The sequence below is a fragment of the Polyodon spathula genome, chromosome 3 (genome assembly GCF_017654505.1).
Source record: "Polyodon spathula isolate WHYD16114869_AA chromosome 3, ASM1765450v1, whole genome shotgun sequence".
NCBI lineage: Eukaryota > Metazoa > Chordata > Actinopteri > Acipenseriformes > Polyodontidae > Polyodon > Polyodon spathula.
In genome coordinates, this window is record NC_054536.1 from 70,449,070 (window position 1) to 70,463,018 (window position 13,949).

The following is a 13,949-nucleotide window of genomic DNA, read 5'->3' on the forward strand; positions in this document are numbered from 1 at the left end:
AAAGCACTTTTACACCAGAGAATAATAATAGTTATACATATGAAATTGTCTTCCAGATAAACAATTATAGCAATCACCAACAAGGGATAGACCTGCTAAAAACAGACAAGCAACAATGAACCAAGATGTCTGCTCTACATCTCACGGTTTTACATGATGCTTCTTACAGCCAGTATGTTTATTCTCCTATTTGGAATCCATTTCCACCATGATAAGCTCCCTCTGCTGGTAAATGACTATGGATTGAGTATGTTTGTATGTATTGTTTTTCTAATACATAAGAATATAAGAAAGTTTACAAACGAGAGGAGGCCATTCGGCCCATCTTGCTTGTTTGGTTGTTAGTAGCTTATTGATTCCAGAATCTCACCAAGCAGCTTCTTGAAGGATCCCAGGGTATCAGCTTCAACAACATTACTGGGGAGTTAATTCCAGACCCTCAAAATTCTCTGTGTTAAAAAGTGCCTCCTATCTTCTGTTCCGAATGCCCCTTTATCTAATCTCCATTTGTGACCCCTGTTCCTTGTTTATTTTTTCAGGTCGAAAAAGTCCCTTGGGTCGACATTGTCAATACCTTTTAGAATTTTGAAAGCTTGAATCACAGCATAGTCTTCTTTGTTCAAGACTCAATAGATTAAATTCTTTAAACCTGTTGGCATCTGACATGCCTTTTAAACCCAGAAAAATTCTAACTCTTCTTTGCACTCTTTCTAGAGCAGTCATATCCTTTTTTAGCGAGGTGACCAGAACTGAACACAATATTCTAGACGAGGTCTTACTAATGCATTGCAAAGTTTTAACATTACAGGTACTTCCCCTGATTTAAATACAACACTTCACTATATATCCGAGCATCTTTTTTTATAGCTCCCCTACATTGTCTTTTTCATAGATTTCTTCTTCAATTTCAGCATCTCCCATCAGGGGCTCAGGTTAACTGCCAAGTTGCAGAGGTCCAGAAGATACACCATACACACTCGCATATATGTCACGGGGGTGTGGGGGGGTGTGGCAGAGCAAAGCTCTGCCCTTTAAATTGGCAGGGATGGGGTTAACTTCCCCTACCTGCCTGGGTTTATTATGTTCAGGTGGCTGGGGTTGATTAGTTGATTAGGTTGATTAACGATCAATCAGCGCCCAGCCACCTGATATAAAAGGAGGCCTCTGCTTCTCATTTGGGGAGAGGGAGCTGAGGAAGCAGGTTGGTGTTTGTTTTGTGGTTTTTGAATTTTCTAAATCCAGTGAAGGCATTGCCCAGCCTGGAAACTTTATTTTTGTGAGTTTTGTTTTTGCTTTATTTGTGTTTGAGTATCTGTTATTTTGCCCTTGTGCACTTTATTTTTGTTTATTTATAATAAAATAGTTATTTTTTTGAACTGCAGTCTGTCTCTGGGCCTCTATCCACTCGCCAGCCTGCCACATTTGGTGTCAGAAGTGGGATAGCGCCACCTAGAGGCTCAGAGCAGTATTTATTTTATTTTTTTTTTTTTTTTTTGAAAAAAAAAAAAAATGGGAAAGAAGAGCAGACAGTGGAAAAGGCAGGACAAGCAGCAGCTGAAGAAATGTAAGCTGCTGCAGCCACCACTGGAGGACCCGGCCAGCCTCTTCCCCTGGTGTTCCTGGTGTGGGAAGGAGGACCATCGTTGGCGGTCCTGCCCAGACGTGCCACCGGCAAACTGGTGTGGCCGGTGTGAGGAGGACGGCCACAACTGGGCAGGATGCCCCTACAACCAGGCCCAGGAAGAGGTGCCGTGTTCACCCCGGGCATCAGGGGCCACCCCACTACCTCCAGCACCACCACCTTCACCACCGTCCCAGGAGATCTGGGACTGGTTGATGCACCCTGAGGCAGACCTCGTCCACGATCTCCCCATAGTTATCAACACGCTGTGGCGTCGAGATGGGGAGAGGTGGGAACAGTGGGAGGAACAACACCACCCGGCCTCCTTCCCAGAGGTTGCCCTCATGGTGGTTAATTACCTGGCGGTAGACATGGGAGATCCACCGGTCACTCCAATAAAGAGAGGTGAGCCGCCTTCCCAAGAGCCAGAGAGGGGTGAGCCGCCTTCCCGAGAGCCAGAGAGGGGTGAGGAGCTGCCGTCGCTCCCAGAGCCAGAGAGGGGTGAGGAGCCGCCGTCGCTTCCAGAGCCAGAGAGGGAGGAGGATCTGCTGTCGCTCCCAGAGCCAGAGAGGGAGGAGGAGCCTCCGTCACTCCCAGAGCCAGAGAGGGAGGAGGATCTGCCGTCGCTCCCAGAGCCAGAGAGGGAGGAGGATCTGCCGTCGCTCCCAGAGCCAGAGAGGGAGGAGGAGCCTCCGTCGCTCCCAGAGCCAGAGAGGGGTGAGGAGCTGCCGTCGCTCCCAGAGCCAGAGAGGGAGGAGGATCTGCCGTCGCTCCCAGAGCCAGAGAGGGGTGAGGAGCTGCCGTCGCTCCCAGAGCCAGAGAGGGGTGAGGAGCTGCCGTCGCTCCCAGAGCCAGAGAGGGGTGAGGAGCTGCCGTCGCTCCCAGAGCCAGAGAGGGGTGAGGAGCTGCCGTCGCTCCCAGAGCCAGAGAGGGGTGAGGAGCTGCCGTCGCTCCCAGAGCCAGAGAGGGGTGAGGAGCTGCCGTCGCTCCCAGAGCCAGAGAGGGAGGAGGAGCTGCCGTCGCTCCCAGAGCCAGAGAGGGAGGAGGAGCTGCCGTCGCTCCCAGAGCCAGAGAGGGGTGAGGAGCTGCCGTCGCTCCCAGAGCCAGAGAGGGAGGAGGATCTGCCGTCGCTCCCAGAGCCAGAGAGGGAGGAGGATCTGCCGTCGCTCCCAGAGCCAGAGAGGGGTGAGGAGCCGCCGCCGCTCCCAGAGCCCGAGAGGGAGGAGGAGCCGCCGCCGCTCTCAGAGCCCGAGAGGGAGGAGCCGCCGCCGCTCTCAGAGCCCGAGAGGGAGGAGCCACCGTCGCCGCTCTCAGAGCCCGAGAGGGAGGAGCCGCCGCCGCTCTCAGAGCCCGAGAGGGAGGAGCCACCGCCGCCGCTCTCAGAACCCGAGAGGGAGGAGCCACCGTCGCCGCTCTCAGAGCCCGAGAGGGAGGAGCCGCCGCCGCCGCTCTCAGAGCCCGAGCCGGGGAGGAGCCGCCGCCTCCGCCACCAGAGGGAGCCGGGCCGCAGTCGCCGCCTCCGCCACCAGAGGGAGCCGGGCCGCCGTCGCCGCCTCCGCCACCAGAGGGAGCCGCCGCCGCCGCCGCCTCCGCCACCAGAGGGAGCCGGGCCGCCGCCTCCGCCACCAGAGGGAGCCGGGCCGCAGTCGCCGCCTCCGCCACCAGAGGGAGCCGGGCCGCCGCCTCCGCCACCAGAGGGAGAGCCGGGCCGCCGCCTCCGCCACCAGAGGGAGCCGGGCCGCCAGTCGCCGCCTCCGCCACCAGAGGGAGCCGGGCCGCCGTCGCCGCCTCCGCCACCAGAGGGAGCCGGGCCGCCGTCGCCGCCTCCGCCACCAGAGGGAGCCGGGCCGCCGTCGCCGCCTCCGCCACCAGAGGGAGCCGGGCCGCCGTCGCCGCCTCCGCCACCAGAGGGACCCGGGCCGCCGTCGCCGTGCTACCTTGGAGATTCGGGGCCCCCTCAACCAAAGAAGGCTTGGGGGCTCCGACATCAACCCCGCCCACCACCACCCACCATAACAGCCCACCCAAGGGACATAATTGGACTCTTGGGGGGAGGGGGGGGGGGGGGGGGGTGGGGGGAAGGGGGGAGTTGGCCGATTGCGGCCAGTGTACTTTGTACATGGGGGGAGGTGTGTGGCAGAGCAAAGCTCTGCCCTTTTAAATTGGCAGGGATGGGGTTAACTTCCCCTACCTGCCTGGGTTTATTATGTTCAGGTGGCTGGGGTTGATTAGTTGATTAGGTTGATTAACGATCAATCAGCGCCCAGCCACCTGATATAAAAGGAGGCCTCTGCTTCTCATTTGGGGAGAGGGAGCTGAGGAAGCAGGTTGGTGTTTGTTTTGTGGTTTTTGAATTTTCTAAATCCAGTGAAGGCATTGCCCAGCCTGGAAACTTTATTTTTGTGAGTTTTGTTTTTGCTTTATTTGTGTTTGAGTATCTGTTATTTTGCCCTTGTGCACTTTATTTTTGTTTATTTATAATAAAATAGTTATTTTTTTGAACTGCAGTCTGTCTCTGGGCCTCTATCCACTCGCCAGCCTGCCACAGGGGGTCTTTATAAAACCGCAACAGATTGAGGGAGGCAATATAGCGAGACCCACATAAGAAAAAAAAATCACAAATACTATACAATAAAACCCTTTTTATCGTGGGCCTGAGATATTATAAACAGGGCAGCAATACATCTGAAACACTTAGAAATAGGAGGCTAATAATACAGTACATCATAGTGTAAACTTAATATAAGCTTTTCAATTATGCAGTCTTGCTAGATGAGAACAGGCAAACACTGTTTACAGTTGGGTAAAAGTAACAGATTACATGCACTACAAGTAACAGTAACGTTACCTATTATCAGTGCTTAATTTATGCTGGGGCTTGCAGGGGCACAGCCCTGGAGCCTCTGGGCCCGCAGAGTCATATTCCTGGTCTCTCTAGTTAAAAACCTCATAAAATGCTTTCTTTTTAAATTCTCAACACAGTTGTATCAAGTCTCCAAGTTCTTGCATACAAGTTAAAGAGAGACAGTCCGCTGCCATCTTGTAGCCTACTTTAAATTACTTTACGATTTCAGCTTGAGTGCCTTTAAATAAGATGACACTGGCTGTAACTCTATTGTCGTTTTTTATACACAAATAAGCTTACTTGATTTGAAAAACATCCTGAAAGATACAAGGAACTTCTTACGCTACTTGGCTTGATTAAATGAGTAGTGCACAACAAAATACGAAAGCTGAACATTAATTTCAACATAGAACAATGACAAATTTTTTATGAAAAAAATATATTGTAGCCTACTTCAACGATCTGGTTCTCTCTTGTCTTTTTCAATGAATCAAATTTAATAAAAACATACTAAGATAACAACTACCTAGCCTAAGTTTACTTAATCGTTTTTGTAATCTACCAGCGGCTTCATACACATTGCTGATAATAATGCAGACCGCAGGTCAATGTTCGTGTTGGGGTGCGTAGTTTTTTTTAAATCAATGTCTTCCTTCTGGAGTCCTCTGAATGCCTTTTAATTTGTTCATTTTTTAAATGCAAAACCATAACAAACCATGTATATACAGACTTTTATTTATTTATTTCTTATTTGTCCTGTTGTTGCCTTTAATTATTTTTTCTGCAATACTACTACTTTGTATATGATGTAGAATACGTAAGCAATAAGGCCTGACAGTGTTGGATATACTCTAATATCCACACGCCCTGGATGTGTTATAAGTCACGAGGCGAAGCTGAGTGGCTTTATCCACCCGGGGAGTGTGGTGATTAGAGTATATCCCACACCCTGAAATGTCTTATTGCGCTTATAAAATGGATCAACCAACATTACAAAAAAAACAAAAAAAACGTAAAAACATGTTTTAATAAATAAAAAAAGTTATTTTTATTAAATATCCTTCCACCTCTTCCTGAACTTAAAAAAAAAAGGGGGGGGGGGGGGGGGGGGCTTCCTATACCAGAATCTAAGTCATTAATTTAGATTAGTAATGGCAGAGGACCTAATACTCCGCTCCTGGTACTCCACTGGTTACCTCACTCCATTTTGAAGTTTCTCCTCTAATCAGTACTTTCTGTTTTCTACATGTTAACCACTCCTTAATCCATGTGCATGCATTTTCTTGAATCCCTACTGCATTCAGTTTGAGAATTAATCTTTTATGAGGGACTTTGTCAAAAGCTTTCTGGAAATCTAAATAAACCATGCAATATGCAAGCAGGCTAGTTAGATGTGAGCTCCCTTTCTATAACCATGCTGACTGTCTCCCAGGATACTGTTACCATAAAGGTAATTTTCCATTTTGGATCTTATTATAGTTTACATAAGTTTACATATAATAGAAGTCAGGCTTATTGGTCTGTAGTTACCTGGTTCGGTTTTGTCTCCCTTTTTGTGGATTGGTATTACGTTTGCAATTCTCCAGTCTGTCGGTACAACCCCTGTGTCAAGAGACTGTTGCATTATCTTCGTTTGTGGTTTGTAAATAACTTCTTACATTTCTTTGCGTACTATTGAGAGGATCTCATCCGGCCCAGGGATTTTTTTTTATTTTAAGAGCTCCTAATCCCTTCAATACTTCTGCTTATGTTATATTAAAGTTATTTAAAACTGGATACGAACAGGTTGTCCATATCGTCCTTTGTAAAAACTTAAAAAGTAATAATTTAATATATTTGCTATTTTTTTCTCTTCGTCTGTGAATTGGTTTTAGCCCCCTTAGCAATGCTCATTTCTATCTCTCTTGGCCTTTCTAACTTCCTTTTTTACTTGTGTTTGCAGTTCCAAGTACTCTTTCTATGTACTTTGTTCTTGGTAAAATATTATTAATTATTTATTAATTATTAATTATTATTAAACCATTTTGGCAATTTAGTTTTAGATATGGATTTGTCTACTTTTGCAATGTAATTGTTTTGCTCCTCTAATACTACATTTTTTAAAGACAGCCATCGTTTTTCCGTGGATGTTTTCTCTGTTTTTCTCCAATCTACTTTTGTTAGTCTCTGTTTCATACCTTCATAGTTTGTCTTTATAAAATTGTAAACCTTTGCTTAGTCATTATTTTTTGGGTTTTAAAAAGCACTTGAAATGAGACCATGTTGTGGTCTGAGTTTGCCAGTGGTTCGCTCACCTTTGTTTTAGTTATTCTGTCTTCGTTATTTGAAAAGACTAAATCAAGACATGCCTCCCTACTAATCGGTGCCTTGACATATTGCTTTAGCATGCAGTCACTTGTCATTTCCACCATTTCAATTTCATCTGTCGTGTTCCCCATCGGGTTTTCCCATTTTATATGGGGGAAGTTGAAATCCTCCATGAATATGGCTTCTCCTTTGCTGCACGCATTTCTATTGTCATTGTATAACAGATTATTTTGCTCCATGCCTAAATTTGGCAGTCTACAGCATGCTTCTATTATACCCTTTGAATTTGTGTCTTTTATTCTAACCCATATTGATTCTGCTTTGTTTTTTTCTTCCAGATTTAACACCTGGGCTTCAAGACTATTTTTGATGTATAGCGCTACCCCTCTGCCTCTTTTGCCATGCCTGCCTTTCCTATACAGTGTATACCCACTAATATTATATTTGTCAATTCTAATATTATATTCGTCAATTCTGATTGTTTTTTATATTTGTATTCATATGTGCAATATTCAAATGGAAGCCTGCTCTTGAAATTATGTTAGCACTTGAACGTGAGTTTTTTTTGCATGGATGATATACTGGAGCCTTTGTCAGTGTTGGATTAGGGAAATTAGTTTGTGAGTAAAATTGAACAAAACATATTTTGTACACAGGAAATAGTAAATAGTGAGAATGTTATAAAAGTTCACTTTAACAGAGTAATCATTTTCTATATTTAAAAAAAAAAAAAGACATTTCCTGCTGGTTTCCCATAGCTTGTTTAGCACTAACTGTGGGATATTTATTGTCTGTGAAATCAGGTGTACACATATTGCATAAAGGTAACTGGGTAAATCCCAAGACTAAATAGTAGAAAAAAAGAAGGGGATGCTTTTATTATTGCACTCGCAATAGTACCACTAGAGCAACTTGACTAATTCCAGCACTATAACCAGTTCTCTATCCAGTGCTATTATTCCTTCTTTGTAGCTAAAATAAATTCACAACTAGGAGTCCATGAAGCCTTCCTTTTATTATTAATTATCTTAGAGGAACTTCTGCCAGCATAACTAAACTAAAATGACCTACATTTGTTATCATGCATGGAACCCAGATTTAAAATCCACCAAACGCTCATTGGATCTGGCAAGCATTCATTCGCATACAATGCTCCCTATTCTTGTAACCAACTTCCAGAAGAAATCTGCACTCAGCATGTATCGAAAGGCTGACTGGAAATAGTAATTTTTATACCATGTAACTGCTCCTGAATGCTATTGTTTAATTAGTTTTAATGATATGATTTACTGGAGCATCTTATATAAACACGGCTGCAAGAATCTGCTTTACAAAAAAATAAATAAATGGGACGCCACTGTAAAAACAAGATATTGCATCTCAATTGAAGATAACAGCAGTGAGACACAGTTGATGGGACTCGCAGACTATTTTAACTAGAGGTTAGCTGCAGCTTCCCCTCCACTGCTTCACTTTGCTGGTTTCAGGCTTCACTTTCTCCTTTCCTCCTTTCATTTATTTAGTTAATTACAGTCCCTTTGGTAAACTAAAACAGACAGCCATTTTCAAACACCCCTTCTCATATGCCACCTTTTATTTGTTTTTCTGGTCACAGAATCATCGGGTTCCCTGGTAGTGTCAGCTAGCCTTCCCACCATTAAGCTAATAAAACAGCTAATCGCCACTTTTGTTTACGAACAGTACAAAAATAAAAATAAAGTTAAGAATAGAAAAACACCAGAGGGTGTGCTACATGAAATATCCTACCCTTCTGTACCTAGGGAAGCTATGTTTTCTACCATAAGTCCCTTAGACCCATAGAAAAGTTCACCACAAATGTTCACTGTGATCTTTCTTTCACTATATTTATTCTGCAGTTAACTTTTGTAAAGGTTATGATAACTGAAGTTAACAACCAATTAATATCTCTTTGCACTCACAGGTAGGACTGGAATGCTGAAGGTGGTGTGGTCTAATCGTTAACGTCAATAATTTATAGTCAGTTGATCCTCATTTCCAGTTCTACAGACAAACTAATTAGAGACAATAAAACTCCTGCAAGGAATGGTTATTTGACTTTATCATTTTATTTGTTGGCAATTTAACACCTTTCTTTAATACTGTTTTAAGTTTTTTTAGTTTTTTTTTGTAATAACCTAGAACCTCCCCTGCTCTCTAATTCAAAACAAAGTTGCTTTATCGCCAGCACTCGCCAAGAGGGCGTCTTTACTGCATCTTCCCACCAGCACCACTTCCATCTCCTGTGAGCCGCTTCTGTGTTTACATTAAATGTGTTTAGTTACCTTTTATATATTCTCAGAGGCCAAGCCTTACTTTAATTTCCTTCTTTTCTCTTTAGCCTAGAACTTGTAATGCTGGGTGAATTTTCTCAGCTTTTAATGCATTTCAATCGTGTTTTATCTTCTTTCTGAGTAGCTCACAGTTAAACCGAGACTTAACATCTTGTTTCCAGCAATGTCTTTTCTCCATTGTATATGATTAGAAGACAGGGTGAATTTAGGCAGAATTTGGCCAGGACAATCACTGATTTTACAGGTAAAGTCCCCTTAACACACGGCCCAGAAGCAAGATCACTATCACTATACACTTGAGAGTCATGAAACTTCCTGAACTCAGCGATGATTCAGACATGTGTGTCCGTTCTTTAAGAAAATGATTTCCAGGTAAAGACAGCTGTCAAGTCCAGTGTTTCTTTTAGCAAGTGTAAACAAGAAACTGAGATGTTATAGCAACCTTGGGCCATGAAAACCATACCATACATGAAATGATATATCCTTTTGAAAAGAAACCACAAAAAAGAAAAAAATTAATTACAAATATAAAAAAATATAAAAAACTAGGTACACCAATCGTTTGACCTGGCAGTTGGGCTAAATAATGGCCTAAATCAAGTTAAAATGTTTGAGTCAGGCACTGGCACGGCTATGTTTTTAGCTGTCCAGGAACTGATTTTTTTGGACTTGTACAAGTATTAAATTAAATTAAAACAAACAACAAGGACATTTAATCAGCATTTAATGTAACTATTTCAACACTGCCACTCACAACTGCACCATAGGAAAATATATATATATATATATATATATATATATATATATATATATATATATATATATATATATATATATATATATATATGGGCACACACACACACACACACACTAACATGGACTGGAGTTGAGGTATATGAGGCATATACCTATGAGGTATATGCCTCATATATGAGGCGATGGCAATATTTTAACACATGACAGGAAATATCCAGTTCATATATGTTTTATTAAACCCTGAAGGACAGCTTTATTTGAGATTCTGTTTCAGGGCAGCAATGCATGACTTCCCTAAATTTGTTTTTTAAGTGGAGATATTAATGAAAGATATTTTCTTTACAACATGTTTGTGTTTTTAACCATATACAGTATCACTAGATAAGTCTATAACTGCTGCTACAGAATGTCCTTAGGGAATTACGTCATAACTGGACTGACAAATCTTTAGATTACATCCCAGATGCTAGTAAACTTGCTGTAAACTATACTGTATAATAGTTTGTAAATTAATCAGATAATTATGTTTTTCTATGCATTAACACATACCTGTTTAACTTATATTTTTAAATTAATGCTGAATAAATTAAAGCTATGAATTCAGCAATATTTTTCACTAACTGCAAATTTGTTTTAAAAAATGCTTTATTAGGTGATTACACAAGAACACTGCCATCTTCTGTTTAAAATTTTAGCTGCCAGAGGCATTTTTTTAAGTGCTGTAATGTCATACACAGCAAAATCCATTTGTTGCAGCTGTAAATTTAAATGGGGTCGTCAATGCTGACAAAGTGATTTTTTTTTTTTTTTTTTTTTACACCCTAATCTCCCAAATATTTTAAGTCAATTGCTCAAATGGCAACCACTTTACACAAACTAAAGCCTGATACTTCATATCATCACATTAAAATAAAATGCAGTACTTTCTTACATTTAACAAGTATAAACCTAAAATGATCATCAGATTAAATTAGTAGGCAGTGTGATAGGAGCATTACTGTTGACACAGTACAGGGAAATGATATCAGTGCAGACATACAATACCATGTACACAGCAGGATTTATGAACATTATAGTATATCTAGAAACCTAAGTAGCAACAGCTTTGATTGTATGAGATTTGTTAGTACTTACTCCATAGTCACAATCATCTGTGTTCATCACCCTTTCCTCTTCAGGCTGAAATAGGAACACACATCTCAAGTAAGAAAAATGGCAGAGAATCGAGGACAAAAAAAAAGCAAGAAGCAAATGAACCCTACAGCTATGGCCAAATGTTTTTGTCACTTAGAAGTTTAGGATTGCGATATATATATATATATATATATATATATATATATATATATATATATATATATATATATATAGATAGAGAGAGAGAGAGAGAGAGAGAGAGAGAGAGAGAGAGAGAGAGAGAGAGAGAGAGAGAGAGAGAGAGAGAGACACACACACACACACACACACACACAATTTAGATTTCCATTACATTAGAGTAGATGTTAAAACTTTATGCTGATTTGAACTCGGCTCTCGCCAAGATAAGCACCAACTAAGACATAGCTTTACAGTAAACTAATGTGATCCATCTGCATCTCCATCCATTTGCAATATTGTATTTAACATCATGTAATCAAAGAAACTACTAAATTATATTGCAAAAGTCTACCAGAAGCCATAAAAGTAGTACAGTATTTTGTGTTAGATTTTAAAATGTCACATTTTCCACCAGCTTTAATTTGACTATAATACAACATTTGTTAATCTTATAGGATGATGCAAAACATATGCCCATAGCTGTGAGTAGATACTTTAAACCTTTTTTTAGGTTTTTGCCTGCCCGATAAATCCAGATTTTTAACCTCCCCAATGGAATTTCTAAAAACTGAGTTATTACCCTTTATTAACGCTATGTACCTATAATACTTTGATAATAACGGATCAGGATACTCGTGTTAAAAAAAAAAAAAAGTTAGTGTAGATTTTTCGAACCATGGTAGTTCATACTGACATATAATCTATGTAAATAACTGAAATGTAAAGCTAGTGATTTGTTAAGAGATTTTATTTGATTTTAGTAGGGACCGATCATTCGATTCTTCAGACTGAGCGCTCCACAGAAATCAGATGCTGACAAACAGGGGAGGGTTATTGGTGTAGATTGGGCTAATTTACTGTACAATTCAAAATGAAACAAGTGAAGAAACAGCTGCTTGAATTTGTGATTTTTGTGCTGCTTTTCTTTGTCTCTGTGTAAGAACAGCAATCCACACCAATCCAAGCAGCTGTTTCTTCACTTGTTTCACTTGGACTGGTAAATGATCCCAATTAACACCAATGAAAGCTTCATCCAAATAATCAGTTTGTGCAGCTCTACTTGATTACTACTTTAAATACAGCGGAAATAATGTTAGAAAATCATAATCTGTATACTGTCTAGTAAATCAATGTACTGTAGAAACATGGGTTGCTGTTCGTGAAACAGAATACTATAGGCAGCAGTGGCAAAGCGTTTCTTTCTGCAGCTCTTAACATCAAGTGTTGTGCATGGAGAAGACCTCGTCAGGGGGTTTGGAATACTCAATAGAGAAGTTAACACCCTCGCAACAGTAATTCATGTAGCTGCCACATTCAGCAAACAACTTGTCACAGTAACAGATGACATACAACTTCATGCACATTTAATTCTGACAAAGCCTTGGAACAAAAACATTGAATCAGTGTCTCCTTTCTGATGTGTCAATTCTACTGCATTCTCTTTGACTGGAATAATATGGTTGCTGCTATCCTAATGTTTTTATTGACAGACAACTATGAACTTGTTCGATGGCTGGAATGCTTTAATGAAGAAGGGTAACTATCCAATTTCAAAAACTTCTGCTTCCAAACAAGGAACACATAATGTATTTTCTCAGCCTTAACAATATCATTCTCATACTAAAAACTTTGTCCTTTTCACTACACTTTTGAACTGAACAAAGAACAACTTAGCATGTACTGTATACCGCAAGTTGCACTGCCTTAAGGCAGAAGATTATACTCCTTTGCCTTATCTCACATGTGGGAGGTTCAAGCAAAAAATATATAACCCATGTTATTTACCTGTTTGTTAAATATGCATTTTAAATTAAGTTCTTTCAGAATGTTTTAGCATTTGTTTTCGAAAGCAGTGGTGTGTGTCCTTCTTTAACAGGAATTGTGTTTTTGGGTGTGTCGTCCTTTAACTTTTGATTGATTTGACTGATCACCCCCATAAACCAGGGAAATAACACAGGCTTATAACCAGGCACATCATTTTTTTATTGAATCTTAGTTTAAGGCAGTTTAACAGTTGTGAGCAATGAAGAAGCTCAGTAATACAGGTGTTTGCAGCAATGTCTCTTACCTTACTTTTCCTCCTGTTCAGTTTGAATAAACCCAGGAGGCCTTTCTTTTCAGAGGAACAGGTGCTCACAGACGATGTCTGACCTGATTCTGCAAAAGTTGAATATCAAATATTGATTCATCTTATAACTGATGCAGTCCCAGTGCCAATGGCCTATGGAAGTCTGGCTCTGGAGGTAACAATAATATATTACACACATATATACATACATATTCTGTATAGACAGGTGTATTTATTAATGCCAGCATGCTGGTTATTATTCCATTGTCCAAATAAAAGCCACACACATCAACTATAAGTTCAGCAGGTTAACATAGACTCTTTAAGATCTTAGACTGAGGTTGATTTAGCAGCTCGTCCATATATTTAAAAAAGAGTTTCCCTGACAGGCTGGCTCCCTTGTTGGGAAATGCTGACAGAAACCCACAAAGAAAGGGACCATTATTAGTAAGCCCACATTAACTCAGCTTGCAGAAAGCCAAGAAGCCAGAATGATTCAATGTGGATCCCTATTTATTTATTTATTTTTATTTTTTTAATGAACAGACTTACAGTAGCAATTAAGAAGTACATATCTGTATTAGAAGTTGCATGAAGAATGCAGAAAATTTAATTAAGATCACCAGGATAACCCCCATTAAAAAATATTTTAGTATCATCCAAAAAAGCTAGTTTCCTATAGTATACTGCTCTTCATATTAATGTATATTATAGGAATTGACAGTG

The 13,949-nt window shown here is 41.1% G+C and overlaps 1 protein-coding gene across 7 annotated transcripts in view; it reads right to left on the bottom strand.

The window, feature by feature from the left end:
* The window catches only part of LOC121313365 (protein cordon-bleu-like), a 119,685-nt gene that overhangs the window by 51,560 nt on the left and 54,176 nt on the right, over positions 1 to 13,949 (bottom strand). For all 7 annotated transcript variants that reach the window (XM_041245793.1, XM_041245798.1, XM_041245791.1 and 4 more), the window contains 2 exons: positions 13,224 to 13,312; positions 10,976 to 11,020 (listed from right to left, as the gene is read on the bottom strand). In XM_041245793.1, the coding sequence (XP_041101727.1) occupies positions 10,976 to 11,020; positions 13,224 to 13,312 (134 nt within the window). The remainder of the gene's footprint in view (positions 1 to 10,975; positions 11,021 to 13,223; positions 13,313 to 13,949) is intronic.